Source organism: Anguilla anguilla, chromosome 8, assembly GCF_013347855.1.
Source record: "Anguilla anguilla isolate fAngAng1 chromosome 8, fAngAng1.pri, whole genome shotgun sequence".
Taxonomy (NCBI): Eukaryota; Metazoa; Chordata; class Actinopteri; order Anguilliformes; family Anguillidae; genus Anguilla; species Anguilla anguilla.
In genome coordinates, this window is record NC_049208.1 from 24,158,239 (window position 1) to 24,180,192 (window position 21,954).

Genomic DNA, 21,954 nt, shown 5'->3' on the forward strand with positions numbered 1-21,954 from the left:
CTCCCATGACTGTCTCTCGTGATTTGAGGAGGTCAAGTCGCCTCAGTTTTCCATATAATTTCGTGTTGTCCAACCTGGCAACAAGTAAATACTGACCAGACGTCACCCCACAACGTCAAAACCAAGTGGACGAAGAGATTGCTCCTCCCAACTAAGGTGAAAGCTTTTCTAGGGGGTGGCGCGCTCAAGATAATTTTGTAAAATAGATCACAGTTGACAAAAACGTTATTTTTGTACAATTGTAAAATTATGCGTACATGGAAAATGCAGACTAATGTGACCCATGTATGAAAAGACTACATCAAGAAACAAATTAAACAAAATATATTTAGTAGTTCCCAAAAGTGTAATGGTTTCGGCCCAAAGCCCGCCGAATACTGTTTGGCGCTAGTCTACAGAAGGAAGATACTGCTAGCTACTACAGGCACAGCAAGATAGCATATGTAGTCATTTTAATTTTACAAGCCATATAGAGGTTTATTTTCACTCTCTACAAAATAATGTCGGATGAGGAGTTGAAGGTTCCAGACGAGCTTTTCAAGGATGTTAAATTCTACGTGGTTGGAGATATTGACCAAAAGGTAAAAGGATAGATCATTCCCTGTTAGCTATAACTTAGTACTGTTGTAGCTGGTGTTATTCTCCGCCTGCTATAGCTAGATTGAAGTCATGCAGAGGGTTCTGTCTAAGGTTCGCTCATGAATATTATGCATATGGAATAAGTTAGCCAACTCCCTCGTCCCAGCACATTTGTAGAGGCAATGAGTGGTGGATCGTCCGCTGAGATAGCCAGCTATAACGTAGATTGTTCGTTAGCCACCGCTTGCCAACGATGTTCGACAGCTAGCTACTTGTGTATTCGGTTCGCTAAGCTAGCTAACGTTATCAGACTTAAGTGAGTGAACTGCATGGCCTGTCAGGGTGCCAATAAAGCTATAATTGCTATTAGCTTCCGCACTACCCTTTATTCTTTTGTTGCACTTTGCACACACGATTCTTTAAACATGGATTGAATTCAACCGCTTGCAAAATTGTGTGCCCAACACTTCCCTATTATGTTGTATGTTGTCATGAAAGGATGTGGCTGGGTTTACTTCCTGCCAGATACTGCCATTCCATGTTACCAACTTAGTCCTTTTGAATGAAGAATGTCTGTCATGTAAATTGGCTAGTGATTGAGCATCTACGATCAGACGTTAACCCAAATTAATTTATGTTGTTGTTACTAACTACCTAGTTAGCTAATATCTGAATGAAGCTTTTGACTATAATACTGGCTACGGCTAACAGTAGCTAACTATAACATTAACTGTGTTATTGCCCGTGGCTTGAAAAGTAGATTGGTTAGCTAACCTTGTTGACATAAAATAACGTTAGCTGGCTCGCTGCCTTGAGTAGTCTAGGCGTAACAGTTTGGAGCTATGTCCAGCTTGCCAATTGTCAATGATAGCTAAGTTAGCTACGTAGCTTTCTGTTTAGACATTTCACGTTCACATAAATTGCATTTATTTTTTAGGTTGTGCAACTTTTAAAAGCTGGAAAGGCCAAGGAAGTCTCCTACAATGCTCTTGCGACTCACATCATTGCTGAAGATGCTGATAATCCTGAGGTCGGAGAGTCCCGAGAGGTCTTTGATTTACCCGTCGTTAAGGTAAGGCATGTCTTTGTATTATTTATTTTTTATTTTTGTTCTGCAGGTTTGTTGAAATGTGTTTTCTACTACTACTATTAGGGTGCGCAATTGTTGTTATTGAAACTAATGACATAAATATCATTTGTAATTTGAGGGTTGTCTTCAAGATTGTGTGACTTGGTGGAGCAGTGGGGCTGGCACAGACACACAACACTCACATTTTCCCAAACACTCCTTCACAAGTGGCACATGCACACACTGACAGTTACAACATGCTTACTTGTACACATTTGTTCATTTGCTCACACGTAACGCTTGCTTACATGCACATGCCTACATGCTTGTACACAATGGGAGAGAACACATCCATGTTCTCTCCTGACTTTCTCCATAATAGATCAAACCGGTGACCCTAGTCATAATCCATGCCTTTTTAAAAGTAAAATATTCATGGTGATCATGTGAGTTACTGGCAGTATACAGGAAACTGGGCTTGTAACCTAAAATGAGCATGTTCAGTTCCCAGGTTGCATCCTACCCTTGAACAGAGTGCTTAACCTGAATTGTTTTTGTATATTTCCAGCTATATCAATAGCAATGGGTGCCATGTAAAGATGTAAAAATTAGGGCTGCGTGTCGTTGCATAATTGCAATATGAATTTCCTTGAGAAACACATTGCAAAGCATTGAGTATACGATAAGCCAGCAATATTATAAATAAAAATGCAGGTGTGGACACAACACTGTCCGCTTCATTCATTTGTTTTGATAAATACCTGTTTTATAAATTTTTTTAAATTTTTTTTTATTGGCAGACCCATGTTACAATAGCTTGTAGCTTATTATGCCTGAACCTGATATTCTTCTAGTCTGTCATAGCATAGTCATGCAGCAAAGTCTATGATTGGAAGAGAGAGAAAGAGGGAGAGAGACACGGCCGTTTTTATCAAAATCGGGTGACTGTTATGATCAGAATGAGGAGTAGAAAGATATTAATAGCGCTAGAAAGCTGAGATTCTCCTCTTTACAGCCATATATAAAATTCAAAATGTGTTTCTGCTTCAAAGCGACTAGAAGTGATGGAGCAGGTCACACCATTCTTTATCCAAATGGTTTACTGGATGGTGTTTTTAATCAGTGGGGTGGCAGCAGACTAGTACTGGGTTATGTGACCTAAAATTGATATTGCAATTTATCATTTTATTTTGTATATTTTTTACAGAATGATGATATTTAATATTATATTTCATATGCCTATATTAACCCTGGCCAAATGATGGTACACATGGATACCGAAACCTATGCAGTTTCTTTTTAGTGTATCCATATTAGGTTTTGTGTGTGCAAGGCCACTGTACCTGCCTTTATTGCATGTCGAGATGTATTTATGTATTTCCAATGAATGTAGGAACAGGTGCAAATAACCTGATTAGTGAAATGGCATGCATGTTTTTGGCTGGACCGCAACAGTGGGGCCAGCCCTACAAACGTGAATGTCTGTGAGTGACTGACTGACTGAGTGATGAAGTTACACCATTGGTCAGCCAGATTACGTGTGTTAGGTCCAGCCATATTATTATGGTTTAACCTGGTCTTGTTTTTCTTCTTGTTTTTCAGCCATCGTGGGTGGTTTTATCAGTAAGATGTGGCGACATTCTTCCGTATCCTTTTATTATTGAAATGAATGCCAGTGTCTTCCATACCAGATGAAACTATTTTATACCTGCACTAAGGAAGCAGTTGAACAAACCTGTCTAATCAAAAACATCTGAGGCCATTTGTCCCAAACATTAAAAACTGAGAATGTGCACTTGAACCACATGTGGATTGTTTGATTACAAATGTAAAATTGTGGAGTACAGAGTGAAAACGTATGTACACACGCACACACATGCATGCATACATACATACACATACAGTGAGGTCTGATGTTGAATGTGATGTGACCATGAGCGCAGTGCTATGACACTAAAGGGCAAAATCCTGAATTTCCTTAAATACCGTCCTCCAGAGTAACCGGGTTCTCTCCAGAATCCGGACAGGTGTTCTTTGGTGTAACTGCATGTCTTCCCAAGGTATGTGCTCTTTTTTTCCTTTTTTTTTTTTTTTAAATGAATTTTTAAAATGTGTGACTATTGCTTGAATAGAATTAGACTGATTACTCAAAAAATACCTACTCAGTTTGTTACTTAATTATTTGTGAGGGGACAAATTATATTGATTATATGTCTTATTGCTCATTGACATCATGTGTAATTTCTTTTCTGACAGCTACCTGAGGACCTGAATGCTCTGTGGGCCTTAATAACCTTCTATGGTGGAGACTGTCAGCTGACTCTCAATAAGAAGTGTACACACCTGATTGTGCCAGAACCGAGAGGGGTAATTATGGCATTCTTTCTCATGCTCACACCCAGTGTGATGGATGTGTAATTACTTTAGCAACTTTCACATGCACATTTTTGTCCAGTGGTTCAATATTAAGCATTAAATTCCCATTTGTTTTTGGGTGTTAGAATCTCTACTCTCCAGCATTTGACTTTTGCTAGAGTTCTTCATCTTCTTTCTTTTTTTTCTTGCTACATTTTAACCTGTTTCCCATGCTCTAAAACTGAAATTTGGCAGACATATCCAATATGACAACTTAATTAAAGATTAGTTGTCCAATGACTTTTGGCCCACTAAAATCAGGGAGCTATATATAAAAATGGCTGTAATTCCTACAAGGATCACCCAAAATGGATGTATCACCAGTCTGCATTTAAAGCTGCTAGCCTGAGTTTATTGCCGTGTGGCTAGCTCTGGTGATCCATTGAATGTGGTGATGTTTTAATATCATGCAGGTATATCCCTGTAGCCTAGGGTATTGGTGAAGGTCCCAACCTGTCTCAGGCTTTCTGTGAGCAAGCCTTGTGTGGCTAATAGGCCTAAAAATGATGAGAAACGTATTTTTTCCCACGGTGAATGTAGGCTATTCAAGGCGAACCCCTTGAACCTTTCTTTTTGTGTTGTTTTTTCAGGACAAGTATGAATGTGCTCTGAATCATAGCAGTATACAGATTGTTACTCCAGAGTGGATTTTGGATTCTGTGGCTGTTAAGAGTAGGAAGGATGAGGTTGCTTACCATCCACGCCTAACCTACCAGGAGGCCGATGAGAGTGCAGATGAGTATGATCGGGGTTCTCAATCAGATGGCAGCTACATTGACCGCCATTCAAGGGGGTCGAGCCCTACCTCCTTCCGGGATGGTTCTCCCATGAGCACACCAGGACTCTCTCCAAAACACCACAGGGAAGGCGAAATCATGTTTGACGATTCTTCAGACTCCTCTCCCGAGAAGGAAGACAGAAACTTGAATTGGACGCCAGCAAAGATGAGCCATCCTGCTGCTGCAAAACGCCGCCTGCAGCAGGGCAAGGAAACTGGCCTCATCAATCTGTGTGCCAATGTGCCACCTGTGCCGGGCACGGTGGCATCTGCACAGGCACGCAGTAACCTGTCCGCCCACGTTCCACCCACCCAAGATACTCGTAGCAACATGGAATCATCAGGGCTCTGCACCCCAGGAGTGGAGAAGCAAGAAGTCATGACATCTTGGAACCCAGCTGCACGAACGCTGAGAAATATCACGAATAGTACTGATATTCAACAGGTTACCCGGCCCTCAAATGTTGCACAAGTAAGTACAAGCTAGTTTGTGTGAGAAATGTGGAAAAAATTAAAAAAAAATTTACCAAGCAATTCTCTGGAGGAAACAATATTGGTGTATGTTTCGCCGTTGTGTACATGCCATGAGTACTGTGTACATAGGAAATCCCTAGTTTATATAGACAGTCTGGAACAAGATGAGCCCACCTACGAAATTCTGTGGCCAGCATTGGTCGAGCAGTCCCTCAGTCAATGAGAACCGCTGTGCGCAACCAAGGACTCAACATTTAATACTCCCGAAAATGACCCCCATATTTCTAAACGCCTTCCTGCACCTTGTAAAGGAACCAAATGGCCTTTTGATTAAGCAAAGCAAATACGTAGGAAGTATCTTGTTGAAGTATTATCTACAAAATACTATTATAGTGACTAACTTTTATATTGTTTTCACTTCATTTTGTTGTTCCCTCAAAACTCACTGATATGTGATAGACCCCATCAGATACAATCTATCGAGAGAGAGAGAGAGGTGTTTATCAAACATTATTTATAGTGTGGATGCTGTACTTGATTGGGGTAATATTTACCTTATGCATTATTTTAGGTTAGCTCGGACAAGATATATTAAAAACTTTTTTTTTTTACCTCAGAGATTATGACATGAACATATTGACCACAAAGATGCCTGCATATTGCCACCAGAAATTCCAGGACCTAAATTGGACTGTAATATCTTGGAAGCTTCTAGGAATTCTGTGGCCAGAATAGATTATTATTCATGCAAATGCTCAAGGAATATGTGAAAAATGTATCATAATAATGACACTTAAGTCCAAAAGCCTTCTGATGCAATTCATTTGTCTTGTTTGGACTATAATACATTATTCCTTAGTTCTGTTTTTATCTTTAATCTGTTCTTGTGATAATTTTGCTGGAAGTAAAAAATTTTCAGATTTGAAATGGTGAAAGGATGTATGTCATATGTCATGAGCCTTTCACTGTATGCTTTTGCAGTTATCTTTTATATTTATGGTTTACTGTAGTATGGCGGTGTTATGGCGGTCAAACTGGTGCCTTATCATGTTAGAACAGCTTCTTTCTTTTGTACCAGATTCTGCAAACCCTGTCAACTCCAACAAAATCATTGGAACAACAAGGAAATCAGAGTCAGCCAGTAGCCCCAGCAAACCCACAGCTGTTTGGCCAAGCAAAGCCTCAGGGGCAGCAGCTTCCTGGTGAAGTCCAACAGCCCCATCTACAGCAGCAGTTACCAGTGCAGCATCTTCTGCATTTGCAGTCTCAGCCACTGATTATTCCCCAATCTTCCTTCCCACAAACTGCAGTTCCACAGCACCACTTTCTCCAGCAGTCACACCCACAGCAGATCCACCAGCAAATATTCTCTTCGCCACAGCAGCAGCAGCAGCAACAGCAACAGCAGCAGCAGCAGCAGCAGCAGCAGCAACCACCACCACATGCGTTCACACAGCAGCAAGTACATCCTCAACAGTTAATCAGGCCACCGCTGCAGCAACAGCAACAGCAGCAGCAGCAACAGCAACATGCCTTTCAACTACACAGGTTACAGCTGCACCAGCAGCATCTGCAACAGCAGCATCTCCTACAGCAGCAAATGCAACAGCAGCACATGCAACAGCTGCAGCAGCTGCAGAATCAGAGCTCAAAGCAGCCCATGCAAAACCAAATGCAGCAGACACAACTGCAGCCTCCTCCACAGCAGCAGCAGCTGTTTGGGCATGAGCCTGGCCTGGACAGTAAGTTCTTCTCATTGGGTTGAATATGGTCTGTGTAGCTACATTGTGGACAGGCTAAATAAGTCAGTTTTGTGTTCACTTGTAATTAATTAGAGTATAATTAGTTAAGACACTGGAATTGGTTTGTTTTGAATTCTCACTTACTTTACTTAGCCCTGAACTGTACAATAGTGATGATTCTTTGGTGCACCACATCTTTTGGCATTCGTTCAGGTCATTTGTTTGGCTCACTTGTTCCTTTGGTCTTTCATTCACTATTTTTCTTTTGGAAATGATTCAAAGTAAATTTCTGACATTACAATAAAATAGCAATTACAGCTAGCTTGATGTACAGTTGGCTCCTATTTAGCACAGTGACAGACACAGGATTTTTTTTTTTTTTTTTTTTTTTTTTTTTTTTTTTTTTTTTTTTTTGACGGGCACAGGATTGTTTTCCCCCTAGCTGGCTCCGCCTACACACCTGTGACACATTACCGACTACTTCTGTCACCCCTCCCTCCTTCCCCCATCCCTTTGTGCTCACACTCCACCCCAGTTTGCATCTTTAAAAAATGTGAAGTAGGTGGAGACTGTTGCTTGTTTCAAGCAAGAAAATGCACATCATGTAATTCGGAAGCAGCTTCTACACTGGCATTGCACCTCCAGAGGTGTTATGTCTGTTTACCTGACTAGTAAAAAAAACTATTTATTTCCCTGATGTACCCACCCTTTTATATCAAAGTGCATTATGTTATCAGCTAGACTTAAAGGGCCTATCACTGTGAGCTGTTACTTGAAAGGGGAATCAATAACATGCAGAAAGTACAATTGAATTTCTGCTGTAAAGCTTAACTGGCTGGATTTACATGCAAGATTTTTGTGAAATAAAATGTTTTTCCCTTTTAGTTCCTGAGGATAGTTTCTTGATTGGCTGTGTCTTTGCCATTGCTGACTATCCAGAACAGATGTCAGACAAGCAGCTGCTGGCCACTTGGAAAAGAGTAAGTTTTCTACTCATTCTTCATAAATTCTGGGTTTTTCATCAGTTGTTGGTGAATCAATATATACTTACCTTGGGTTGATTTGGATTGTTTTGTTGACCTCAAAAGCACGAATATAGCTTATTGGTGTGCAGTTCTCATTTCGCGATACATTGATGAATATCACTCAGTGTGATTCCATGGCTCAATAGATATGTACTGCGGGCTATAGCTTTTATACTGCTGCTCTAGACATGGCAGGCCAAGATGGGCTAAATGGCCTGTTTGTCATTGTGAATCATTCCTATGTTCTTACATAAGTGCCATTTGATAGCTTATCCTGATTGATATATGAGTGCAAATGTCTCCTGTTTAGACTTTAGTGATCCTGTTCTCTGTGTTAGTCTGAACCTTTCACTGACCTGATTTTACCTTTGTTTGCATTGCTTGATTATGTATTCAGTCATAACCTAATATTCTGAATATGATGTCTGAAATGCAGATTATACAATCCTATGGTGGAACAGTGGATTCTTCTCTCAATAATCGCTGTACTCACCTGTTGTGTGAAAGCCAAGTCAGTAGTATGTATGTCCAGGTGAGTTTATGTCACTGTTAAGTGCCTATCATATTTTGTCCCCTCTTCCAATTTGGAATGACCAATTCTGACCTGCACTGTCATGATTCAGTTTTCGACAGTTTTTTACTGCCCCAAATAGTTGCATTGCTTAAGTGATTAACCTTTCCATGCAAATAAGAAGAGTGCATTTGGCTTGAATAGTGTTTTATGACCTTGTGTTCATGGAGAATTTGTGTTTTGTTTGAGTGAAGAGGACACATTACACTTGGACAGCAGATAATAGTCTTATGACCCCGTGTTAAGACAAACTGGTTTTTGTACATTTGATAAGCCTGAGTGCTTTTGCGTCTCTAGGCCTTGAGAGATGGGAAGCGTTGTGTCACTGCCCACTGGCTGAACACTGTTCTGAGGAAGAAGAGGATGAGCCCTCCAGAGAGAACACTGCACTTTCCCTTCGCCTTCCCCCCCGGAGCAAAGCCCTGCTCACAGCACGTATGCACTTTCCTGTTGTCTTCCCTTTCAAAGCCTTGCTCATTACATGTGCACAAAGCAAGGGCACAATAGTGAGCCACACATTGGGAGGGGGTGATTGTGATTGTTCCAATGCCTGTCGTCATTTTATCTTGTGATAACATAAATATACTTATTGTTAAAGGACGACTACTTATGAGTGTAAAAAATAATAACCTTGGGAACTGTCCTAACTGTGAGTAACAGTAATTTATTTTGTATATTTCATTTTTTTTTAAATCTTATTTTCTAATCTGTTCCAAAACCTACAGAAGAAACTGTATGTCACCATGTCCTTGGTCAGCTTGATACTGATTCAAAAACATTCATTCAAATGTCACTTAGCTACCATTCTTTGGCAGATGTTTTCTATTCTATCAGTATTGTCCAGCCTGTCTCTGTGGACACCAGTACAGTGGAAGTCCTCTTAAAAGTGATATTTCACTTTGCTAATTTTGTGGAGCCTACCTCATTGTAATTGCATTTCTCCAGCTGTCCCTACTGACCGTTTACAGCATCGCCATTCCTCCCGATTGTTAGGCTGCCCATTCACTTCCATTCATTTTCGGGACCTCGTTGAAGTTAATAGTTTTAAAGCACAAACTAAATTTTTATAATGCATTATTATTCACAGTGAGATTGTAACAGTAACTTCACTGACCATTTCTAATGGAACACAGCTTATGTTAATGTATTGGTTTGCTGTTCTTGTCTTTACCTCTGGAACCCAATTCCCCCAATCTTGTGTGGTCAAACCTTTTCCATACCTTCAATTTATTTAAAACTGAAACACAACCGTAATGTGCCATGCGCCCATGTGCACTGCACACATTACTGCGGCTTATATACCAAATACCAAAAGAATATTCTTAAAAAATTGGTTTGGATATGCTATTTTCTATTTTAATATTATTTATATTTTTAAAATAACATTTAAGCATTGCTCCTTCTCTCCAAATTGGAAGGCCTATTCATATTTATCTGTGCAAGAAAGTTTTGAGTGTTTGATGGTATGTTGTCATTCTGGAATCTCCCCATCGGCAATGGGACAGTCCCAGAAGGCATTCTTTTTGATCTTCTAGCATTTTCTGACTATTTTTCATCCTCAGAATGGAGATGCTATTGAATGAGAAATATGCTGATGGATATCACATCCGTTAAACTAAACTGTGTCATGTCATTGCAATCAGATGGTTTTTACAAAACTCAGTGTTTGAACATTTCATTCTCTAGATCAGGTGTATTTTATTATAACTGTAATTTTGTATTTGTTAACCTGTCTATATTTATGTTGCACAGATCATCTCTGTTACTGGATTTTTGGATACTGATCGTGATGATCTTAAGTTGATGGCCTACTTGACAGGAGCAAGATACACAGGCTATCTTTGTCGCAGCAATACAGCCCTCATCTGTAAAGAGTAAGCATTTATTTTTCTATCATTAAAATGATTTGTCTGTGAGGGGTCTGACTTGCAAACTGCTGTGTCATAAGTAGCGTGTATCTGTTGCACGCTAGTTTCCAAGTCAGACTTGTACAGACATGAGTCAGAGGAAGACTCCTAATGTGCGGCTTAACAAGCGGACCTGTTGCTTGACAATACAGCTGTCACAATACGGATGTTGTGATGTGTACTGTTCTCCTAAAATTGTTTCCTTTTTCGTGAAATGTGCTTAGAGTGTAAAGATCAGTTATGGATATTGATAGCAGTTGAGGTTTTGTGTTCCAGACCAACTGGATTGAAGTATGAGAGAGCCAAAGAATGGAGGATACCCTGTGTGAATGCTCAGTGGCTGTGTGACATTCTCCTGGGGAACTTTGAAGCGTTGCGTCAGATCCAGCACAGTCGCTACTCCACCTTTAATCTGGAGGATCCTCTTGCTCCCAATCAACATTTGGTGCATAACCTACTGGGTGAGGATCTCAGGAGATTTATTCCTGCATCCTGTCTTTCATATATTTCTTTTTCATTTCCTCAATTGGATGTCAGCAGCTTACATGGATCAAATACTCCAACATTCCTGTAACAGTAAAATTATTTCCTGTGGAGTTATGAGTAGTTGAAATGCAAGCAAGGAAATGTTTAGTGTGACTTATTTTTAACTATCATTACACTTTAGCTTAAATTATTTTGTTTTTGTTGCCTGCAGCTGCGTGGCGAAGCCCATTGAAGATATCGCCAGATGCACTGATGGTGAGTTTGTTCATAGGAATGACCTCTGATCTCATTATACATAAATACATCTCTGGGTTGATTGCAGCCAGCCCTGTTGAATCTAAAACTCACTCATTGAAGCTTGCCATCAGAATTAAGTAGTCATAACAAAGTTTCTACAAGCACACTATGCCACGATTAAAGGAAATAACAGAAGAGATGAGGGAAAAAAGTTGTTGAAATATATCTGGAAAGTTACAAAGCCATTTCTAAGGCCCTGGGACTCCACCAAACCACAGTGAGAGTCATTCACTTCAAGTGGAGAACACTTGGAACAGTGGTAAATCTTCCCAGGAGTGGCTGGCCTGCAAAAAATTTCTTCAACCTAAGGCCTCTCTAGCCTCAGTTAAAGTCAGGGTTCATGACTCCACAACAAGACAGAAACTGGGAAAAAATTGAATTCATTGGAGTTTAGCAAGGGGAAAACTACTGCAAACTAAGAGAAACATCAATGGTCATCTCACATTTTCAAAAAAGTACTTTAATGATTCCAAAGCCTTTCAAGATAATGTTTTATGGACAGATGTGTCATAAGTGGACCTTTTTGGACAACAGGTCCCATTATGTCTGGCATAAAGCAGATACAGAATTTCACATTAAGAACATCATACCAGCAGTCAAGGTGTTATGTGATCGCGTGCATCAGTGCTTTGTTGCCCCGGGACCTGGACGACATGCCATTATTGAAGAAACCATGAATTCTACTTTGTGCCAGAATATTATTAAAAATCTGGTGATCTGTCCATGAGCAGAAGCGGAAGCGTAATTGGGTTATGCAGCAAGACAATGATCCAAAACACAAAAGAAGGTCCACAGCTGAATGGCTAAAAATAAATAAAACTAGAATGTAAACTTTATGAATAAACTTTAGTGTGGTTGCTTTCAGAGTTCTTTAGCTAATACCAGATGAACAAATTAGAGTACTGTAGCTTCTTTAAAGTTTAACAGTGTTACCTTTTTACCATTACAATCAATTTTGTCGAATTTCAAATAGTGGCACGATGTCACCAAATTTAGCCTTTTTTTAGCATTTCCGAACATCCAGAAAATTGTGTTGTTTTTTTGTTAGAAACAACACCAGAGTAAAAGCGCAAGTTTGTATGTTGCTCCTGTCTTGATCACATTTTCGAAGCAGCCACAGTACGCAATGGCAAGTAGGGAGCAGAATGGAGCGTTGCCTGTTGCCTGTGTGGGCTATCCACATCTGGTCGGACTGTATGGGAGTAGATTTCTTTGAAAAGAAATCATAAGGGAACTTAACGTTGTAAAGGGCTTTATACTGTGGCTGCAATTTGCACAAATGAATCGCATGTTGATATATAAATTCAAACTCATGTCTTCTTATTATAATCTTGCACATCCAATGCAAGACATAATTTTTTATTTATTTTATTTGAAATAAGGTGGGTTTTTTATTTTGTTTTTTTAATTAATTAATTAATTTATTTATTTATTTATTTATTTATTTATTTATTTATTGTAATAATGTCATACTTGGAGTTGGTTACTTACTGGAGAGTCCACAAACTCCACAAATGTATTGAATTGTTCATTTTCAAAGACATCACAAAATGGAGCACTTATGCAAACAAATTTTCTATTGACTTTTAAATCATTAGTTTTCAGATGATGACATAGCAATATTCTATTTTTTAGGCAGTCTTTTTTGTGCATCTTTATCAATGGTGCCAGTATTCTGTAAACTGACAATATGTATATGTGCGTGTCTGTGTGTTGACTTTACCTTGTTTGTGCGCAGTTCAAGGTGTTTTTTATGGGGAGAACTAATTTATGTAATGTGACCTTTTTTCCGGATGACCCCAGGGCGTTCACGTCCAGCAGAAACAGAAACAGAACATGTCCAGTCCTCAACCGCCTGCCAAAAAACCTAGGTGAGTGATGAGACATATCTTTCAAAAAACGGTGATCTATATAAGTTTGATTTTTAAATAGCTATGATATAATTTTTTTCAAGACAATACCAAATCACACCGAGCCAGAGATCCTGAGAAACATGATTCTTGATTGAGTTATTGTTATTGGCCAGGTCACCTGTGTGGTTACAAATTTGGAGAATCATTATTTTAATGCTTTGAAAGTTCAAGTAGGCACACGGCAAAATTGGCTATAATGGGTAATTTAATTTTGTAGTGCATTGCTATTGCAATCCAGATAAATTTGGTGTCGTGGGATAACTCCTGCCTTGATATATTGTAATAAAATGTCATCCTCATTCCAGGATTGAAGACTTGCCAGCTCCAACTAAAAAGCTACCACCAGAAACCACCCCATTTGTGTTCTTCACTGGATTTGACCCAGTACAAGTTCAGCAGCATATAAAGGTAACTTATTCTTCCACCCTGCATAGATGTAAGTTATATCACAGTGCACAAAGTGTCTTCTTTATACACTGTGGAAGTATCAAATGTCATATGGACAAAGTGGGTCTGGGAAGCAGAGCACAATAAAGCAGGATTTTTAGTCCTCCACCCTGCCGAACCACCTTTGAGAAAAGAAACACCTTTGAGCGCAGCAAGCGTAGCTAGCTGGATAGCTAAAGGTAACGTTACTTCCAGGTCCAGCCGAAAACATGGCAAGTCCACTTCGCTTTTCTTCCCCTTGCAGAACTTCAGCTGTCACCATTGAGGAAAAACAATCCCATGGTTGTCTGGTTTTTATTACAGTAGCTAGCTTGCTACAAACACTCAGCTGAAACCCGATCCCACCCTACAGGCTCTGTAGCCACCTCCGCCCCTACCCAGAAAAGTATACCTTTACTTTTTTTGCCAGTAGCACTGGTGCTAGTAAGGTCAGAAACATTTTAGTACAGAGAAAAATTCATGTCATAAAAGTTTGCCATTTTCTGTGAAACCAACAAGGGGTTACCTTTACATTAAAAAAGATCTGTGTGTCCTGTCTGACTTCAAATGATTTGAATTGACAAACGTGTAAGGGATTTTTTTTTCTTATCGCATTTTGTTCTTCTTTGTTTAGAGATTGTATGATCTTGGAGGAGAAATAGCAGAAAATGCACAGAAGTGTACACATCTTATTGCAAACAAAGTGACACGAACTGTGAAGTTCCTGACTGCTATGTCCATTGTCAAGCACATTGTCACCCCAGACTGGTTGGAGGAAAGTTGGAAAAGCCAGAAATTTGTGGGTATGTTACTTTGTTTTATCTGACCAAATACAGAACTAGTTATCAGTATTTTATAAAATGTATGAACATATTTTGCATGCTGCCATTATTATTGCTTGGGTGCTCTTTACTTGGTGTGACAAGGCCACTTCTTTTTATTTTTTAAAAGAGGGTTATTTGTTTGGGTAATAAGGCAAAAAGCCAGAGCACCAACACTAAAGAGCAAATAGCTCTTTAGGGTAGAAGGGCAGAGCAGAAATAGAGGAAAAAGTAAGCAATTAATTTGGACTTGTTTTAAACACAAACTAGCCTAATTCTGCTAGATAAACATGTTATTAATCTTATTTCTAATAAATGTGATAAACCGGCTTCTGTTTTGCACAATGACATGCCCTCTGAATATAATGTAAATTGAACAGTGATTATATTTCAGTTGAACCCCCACTACTCTCAGACAGCACCCTTGAATGTTCCTCCTGTTACTAGATTTGTTAGCTGAAGTAGTGACTAAACTAAGTTCCTCTACCTGTGCCCTCAAACCACTCCCCACCAGTTTTTTAAAAAATGTCTACAGTTGTTTTGTTCATGATTTACTAAGTGTTGTGAAATACTCACTGCAGATTGGTATTTATCCATCTACTTTTAAAACTGCAGTTGTACATCCCCTTCTTAAAAAAGGTTGCTAGACTGTGCTCTTCTAAACAACTGTAGACGCATCTCTGTCTTTTAGTTTCTGAGCCAATCACTCAAAAACTGTCTTTTTGCAATTGACAGACCATTTAAACAGTAATTGTTTACTACGTAAATGTCAATCTGTATTTTGTGCCATGCATAGCACCGAGACAGTGCTAGTCATGGTAGTAATTGACGTCAGAATGACTCTTGATTCTAGAAAATTATCTATTTTTGTAGTCCTTGATCCTAGTGCTGCATTTGACATATTTGACCATGACATCCACAGATGGTGGTAATGGCAGGGTGTGTAAAGAGGGTCTTGGCATAAAAACAATAGCGTTAGCCAATATTTATTTTTTCGAAAGTAGCTTTAGTTGTTAATTTCTTTACCTCGGTAGGCTTGAGGTTAGACCATGACGTTAAGTTGAGACAAGCTTGTGGAAATACTTGTTGGCAAAATTGTTTTACAAAATTACCCTGTGGAACTTCTTTTTTTATAATAAATATTTATTGGTCTGAAGCAAGCCTATTATTCCTGTATTTTTTTATTTTTCTGCTGTGCATAGGCTATTGTAGGCTTATAGCCCACTGAGAAATAATGGTTTTATATTGGTACGGATTTCTGAATTGGATAAAATAGTTAGGTCAGGTGGTTGGCGGGCGGGCGGGCGGGCGGGCGGGCGGGCGGGTGGGTGAGTGAGTGCAGTGAGACATCACAGCTGACTTGCGCATCACTAGTACTCCGCGATGGTTGTCTGCTTGAGAACTTGTCCTGTTTGTTTTCATAGATGAGCAGCATTTCATGCTACGGGATGCAGAGGCAGAGGTCCTTTTCTGTTTCAGTCTGGAGGAGTCTCTGAGGAGAGCCCACACTGCCCCCCTCTTCAAGGTAGCTGAGTAATCACCCTACCCTGACCCTGAGTGCTCTTGGGTGTCTACCTTAAACAGCTGCCTTCATTATGACTCAAATCACAATTCTGAATGGACACTGAAAAGTGATTATTCCACATTTAAAGCATGCTGAGTATCTTACAGCATTGAGTAGGTTTAGTGGTTATATTAATCTGTATAATGATATGGTAATATTTATTGCTATATTTTCTTGCACCAGAAATTAAACAGCAAAAATATCTCCTTCAGCTTTGGTGGTGTATTACCACAATTGGTTGGGTTATCTTTCCAACTTCAACTGATTCATACTGATTTGTTTCAAAGAGTTGGTCAGTTTATTGGTTGCTTGACTAGGTGGCTGAAAAAAAATGAAAGTGGAATAAAGTACAGTGGTTCACTTGTCTCTTCAAATTTAGTATAATATTTTGTATTCTGGGTTTGCCTATTATTTCACCTCTCTGGTTCACAAAAAAATTTTCCAGCTGACTTTTTGTGACTAATACGAAAATGACCATTCTAGCGTCCAGGCCATATATGTTTGTTTCCCTGTTTTTTTCAGGGGAAGTATTTTTACATAACTCCAGGAATATGCCCAAGCCTCACTACTATGAAAGCCATTGTGGAGTGCGCTGGAGGGAAGGTTCTGGGAAAGCAGCCCTCCTTTCGCAAAATAATGGAGCACAAACAGAACAAGGCAAGTTCTCTCTCCTCGCACCCCCAACATGTTAATATGGCATTCCTTCAATATAGTCTTTTAGTTGATTAAAATATGACACTGCAACAAGCTATTTGCAAATAACAGTTCCTCATACCATTTACCATAACAGGAGTCTTGTAATGATTCATCAACAGAAATTATTTTTTACCACAAAATCTCTCAACAGTATTTTTTTTTTCTATTTTATAGAGTCTCCCTGAGGTCATTCTGATATCCTGTGAAAATGACCTCCACTTGTGCAGAGAGTACTTTTTGAAGAACATTGGTAAGGATGCTTTTGGATTTTAGTTTAATTGCTAGTACAATGTGAACATGTATAATATAGATCTGTTTTCTGCAATGTAAGCAGTTGTATTTGATATACAGTACAATGGTTCATTAACTCCCTGGGACATTTTGTCTGTTTAGAACCACGCCCCCCTATCTGATCTGAAGGTGCCATGCACACACCCCTAAAAATCAGCCCTAAATTTTGGCTAGTATTTATTGATGTTTGAATTATTATGAATCAAACAAGCCAAACTCTGTTGGTTGGGAAATTTAATTTTCAGCCTAATTTCTTTTTTAATTTGTTGACTATGAGACTTGTGTGGTGTTTTTTGTGGATAATCAAGCAAATAGGTTAATTTGTACTGAAAATTGTATTGCCCACAATCGCTGCAGCCTAATAAGATGTTGCTGATCTGAATGTTATTTTCAGTGGGGTGGCCAGACGGGGCCAGTAAAACGTCTTGTGGTGGCGCACCAAAAAGGCTGTGCTGGGGCAAAGCTGATAATTAGTGATCTTTCAAGGAAGTGGAATATACTTTTAAGTTGTTAATGCAAAGGAGTGAATACAACTATTGTATAGTCATTTTCAGGATTACATTTTGTATGCAATTCTAAATAAATCAACATATTTTTTTATGTTATGGAGTTTCTTGTATACGAGTGCAAAAAGTACTATTTAAATATATTTTCATTAGACTTTGCAACACATGAAAGGAAAAATGATCAAAGGGGTCAAAACTTTCAAGGCATTTATCATGTTAGCCGTTTACAAGGGAGATACATTCTATTTGTCATTTAAAACTTTTTCCCCCCAGATGTGCACAATGCTGAATTCATATTGACGGGAGTCTTGACACAGACCTTGGATTATGAATCATATCCTTTTGTCTCAGTTGACCACAGAAAAGTACAGTGAATCATTTTTATGCATATTAATTCCGAGCATTTCGCAAAAATGGTCTTGGGTTGGTTGGGTTTTTTTTTTTGTTGTTGTTACTTTTTTGGAGTTTTTTTTATATGTTTTTTTTTTTCTATTCTGAATGCAATTTTTTTAAAACCTGTGCTCATTACTGCAACCTCAGTAAAAGTTTTTTGCATTAATTAGAGCAGGTGTTTTGAATAGTTTTGAGCCCTGAATAATTCTAAATCATGACTGCTAACCTATCACCATTACCTATACATATTTCCTTAACAATCTTACATATAAATTCACATGATGGATCTCCTTACTGATGAAAAATTATGCTTCTCCACCTACGGATGCTTCACACTTGAGAATGTGGTGGCAGTAATAGTTTTAGATAACAATGTACAGATGAAATGGTGAACTTTGCAATATTTTGTACACTGTTAAAAAGTATAAATACCCTTGTTGAGTATTTGTTGTTAATAACAGAAGAAATCAGCCTAAGAAAAATTAAGGACTTGTTTGTTTAAATAGTTATTATTTTGTATAGATATTAATTGAATTGATTCTTATACTTTTAAGCATTTTTAATAAAAATGTTTTGATACTTGGTCTAATATATTTGTGCCTCAACACAACATTCATTACATACTGTATAATCTTGAACACACTTTAATGTTTCGGGTGAGTGTAGCCCTGTTGGAAAACATATTGCCAGAATATAAGGTAAGAATCGCAGTGTCCTGATGACTGAGGTCAATGACCAGTTTTTTTTTTTTTTTTTTTTTTTTAACTGAAGTCTTTAAATTGCATATCAATGTGTGACTGAAATGTAGAGCAGGATGCAATAGAAGTGTATTTTTTCAGTTGCATTTTTACATTGTGTTGAAATTGACAGTGCTTGTTGACTTTAGCATGCCCATACCCAGTTGCTTGAGTCAAAAAAATGCTTATCAGAGGAGAGACCTACAGTGTTTTGGATTGTTTTTTGGACTAGGAACGTTGCAGATTTAGTGTCACATATTTAAGGGCTACTAAAAAAACAAAATCATGAGCTGGAAAAACAGTACAATATGAAAAAAATCAGGATCAGCTCCCACTGAAAGTCTTATTTATGGGGCTTTCACTTCATCCCCTGAGCAATAAAACAAATTGGCATTCATGTAGCTAAGGATTTGAGCATTTTCATTTTTTGTGAAAATCAAGATTTTAGAAAGCTTGGGCATGTGTCACTGTTGCTTGTTAGCCTAATTATGAGACCAGCAGTATAAATATTCATTGGTGCCGTACCGAATGTGACATTATGATTTTCATTTTCTATTGATGCACCTACCTTAAATGTGTTCCTCAAGTGGTAACTGCCGAATTATGCCAAATTGGCATCCAGTATGTTGGGATTTGCAAATGTTGTTCTGAGATTTTGGTCCCGTTCACATGAAATTGTGTCTTTGACTAAATCCTTTATTTATTTTGAAAGGTTGATGAAATGACAAGCTGATTGAAGTAATAAGTAAGTATACTGTACTAATAATAATCATCAGTATCTTTAAAGCTTAAAACCATACTCATTTGTTTAAAATGTGTTTTAGTTCTGATGGCACTCATTGGATTATGTACGATGTTTACAAGTTGTTCTATTTCAATAAGATTGACTACCATATACATACAACTTTGTATGTACACTCACTGGCCATTTTATTAGGTACAGCTGCTCATGAAACCAAATAGCCTGCTCCTACAAACAGCAAACCATGTGGATGCAACTCAGTGTATAAAACATGCAGACATGGTGAAGAGGTTTCATTTTTGTTTTGTTTGGGCAAGACGCGTGATCTAAGTGACTTTGACCGTGGTATGATTGTTGGTGCCAGACATGGAGGTTTCCAGCATCTCAGAAACGGCTGCCCTCCGGGGATTTTCATGCTCTACAGTCTCTATAGAGTTTACTCAGAATGATGTGATAAAAACACACAGTTCTGTTCTGTGGCTGAAAACAGCTTGTTCAGTGAAGTAGGTCAGAGGAGAATGGGCAGATTTGTTCAAGCTAACAGACGCTCAAATAACAGAAGTTCACGGTGGTGTGCCAAAGGACATCTCTGATTGCACAACTGATCTAAACCTTGAAGAGGAGCAGCAGAGCACCACCCCAGGTTCCACTCCTGTTACCTAAGAACAGGAAGATGAGACTACAGCGGGCATATGGTCACCAAAACTTGATTGATTAGAAAATATTGCCAGGTCTGATGAATCTCAATTTCTGCCATGACATGCAGATGGTAGAGACAGAATTTGGTGTGAACAGCACAAATCAATGGATCCATTCTGCCTTGTGTCTACAGGGCAGGCTGGTGGTTGTGTAATGGTGTGGGAATGTTTTCTTGGCACACATTAGGCCCATTAATACCAATTTAGCATGATTTCAATGCCATGGAAGCATTGTTGCTGACCATGTGCATCCATTTATGAGGACAGTCTATTCTTTTTCAAATGGACACTTCCAGCAGGATCATATGGCATGTCACAAAGCACACATCTTCTCAAGCTGGTTCCATGGACAAGACAGTGAATTCAGTTTACTCCAATGGACTGCAGTGCCCAGATCTCAATCAATAGAGCACATTTGGGATGAGGTTTAACAGGAGGTTCGCAGCATGAATGTGTGGCCAAAAAATCTGTGTGAAGCTACTGAACCAACATTGACAAAAATTCCTAATGAATATTTCCAGGACCTTGCTGAATCCATGCCACAAAGAATTCAGGCTGCTCTGGGTAGTACACCTACACAGTACTAGACATATGTACCTACTAGAGTTTTACCCCTCTGCTTCCTCATCACCCCTTGGATTTGATGTGGGAGCACTGTTTAAATGTCTGCATTTGTACCATTTGTCAAGAAAATTACCTACTACATCTCTTAGTCTTATGATCTGTTTAATACAATGCTCAGAAAATATCACAAACTTGGTTCCAATGTTCTGCTTCTAAAACTTCCTCCACTTTTTATAATTTGAACATTGCATTTAAAACAAATATTTCATCCACTTAAATCTCCCAATAATGGAGCATCGCGTAGTTCTGGCAGGTCACGAGAGTCAAGCACTCCGGCCGAATCAGCTGATGGCTCAGCTGAGTGATGTTCGCCTATCACAGTACATTCACTAACAGGGCGGTCTACTTAAACAGCCTCCCTCTACTCATTCGGCTGCTCCTCCTGCATGCAAGCGCTGCACATTGCTTCGTAAATCCCCTCCACCACCCCAGCTCCATCCCCATGCGTCAAGAATTTGTATTGCTCCATCCCTATGCGTTAAGAAATTGCATTGCTCCATCCATATGTGCTAAAAACTGCTTTGCTGCTGGATCTGTTCTGTGTGTACCCCTCTAGGGGGGTTTGGCTGCTGGCCTCCCGGCCTTATCCACGCGGGCTGCGTGGTTGGCGGGAGAGCTCTAGAACAGAGCCATACTGCCAAACATAACTGTATTGCCTTTATTGTCAATAAAGTTCTACTTGATGATAGTGGTCCTGACAGAAGTGGCTTTAACATGGAATGGATCACTCTCTCACAGCACTGGTTGCAATTAAGCATATTTTTTGCCAAAATTCTATTTACATACATGGAAATAATGATTTTGAAAATGCTTTGAGCTCAATGGAAATAATGCATGGACTTTTCCTAGCTTATGCACAAAGCGTGGATTGATACCTTTGGCTCAGTGGGGATTTGGTGATGCCAAAACTTTACATTAGTATTATAAATAGTTTATCTGCCTAGTGTGTAGCACTCGCCTCGCAGCAAGAAGGTTGTAGGTTCGCGGCCTGGGCCTTTGTGTGTGGAGTTTGCATGTTCTCGTGTTTGCGTGGGTTTCCTCCAGTTACTCCGGTTTCCTCTCACAGTCCAAAGTCATGCAGGTTATTTTGATATTCTAAATTGCCCGTAGGTATGAGTGTGTGACTGAATAGTGAATGGCCTTTTTAACATTAACTGATTCCAATGGTTATATCCACTTATAAGTGTGACACATAAGTGC

At 39.1% G+C, this 21,954-nt stretch overlaps 1 protein-coding gene across 1 annotated transcript; it reads left to right on the top strand.

Annotated features, from left to right (window-relative positions):
* The first annotated feature begins 369 nt into the window (after nt 1-369).
* On the top strand, nt 370-18,535 carry paxip1 (PAX interacting (with transcription-activation domain) protein 1). The gene is made up of 21 exons (XM_035431180.1): nt 370-581; nt 1,517-1,651; nt 3,251-3,294; nt 3,645-3,708; nt 3,905-4,015; nt 4,654-5,313; nt 6,394-7,057; nt 7,943-8,037; nt 8,519-8,614; nt 8,951-9,088; nt 10,406-10,527; nt 10,837-11,021; nt 11,258-11,301; nt 13,147-13,214; nt 13,562-13,664; nt 14,317-14,485; nt 15,928-16,028; nt 16,590-16,724; nt 16,938-17,013; nt 17,834-17,894; nt 18,220-18,535. Exons 1-21 carry the CDS (start codon nt 501-503, stop codon nt 18,233-18,235), a joined length of 3,168 nt encoding a protein of 1,055 aa, XP_035287071.1. The 5' UTR covers nt 370-500; the 3' UTR covers nt 18,236-18,535.
* The last annotated feature ends 3,419 nt before the right edge of the window (nt 18,536-21,954 follow it).

Bases quoted from the DNA above. Each gene is read 5' to 3' on its own strand.
- paxip1 (XM_035431180.1), top strand. From the start codon at position 501: ATGTCGGATGAGGAGTTGAAGGTTCCAGACGAGCTTTTCAAGGATGTT. The intron at 11,022-11,257 runs GTGAGGATCTCA...TGTTGCCTGCAG, and splicing joins TTTGGTGCATAACCTACTGG to CTGCGTGGCGAAGCCCATTG. The intron at 14,486-15,927 runs GTATGTTACTTT...TTGTTTTCATAG, and splicing joins GAAAAGCCAGAAATTTGTGG to ATGAGCAGCATTTCATGCTA.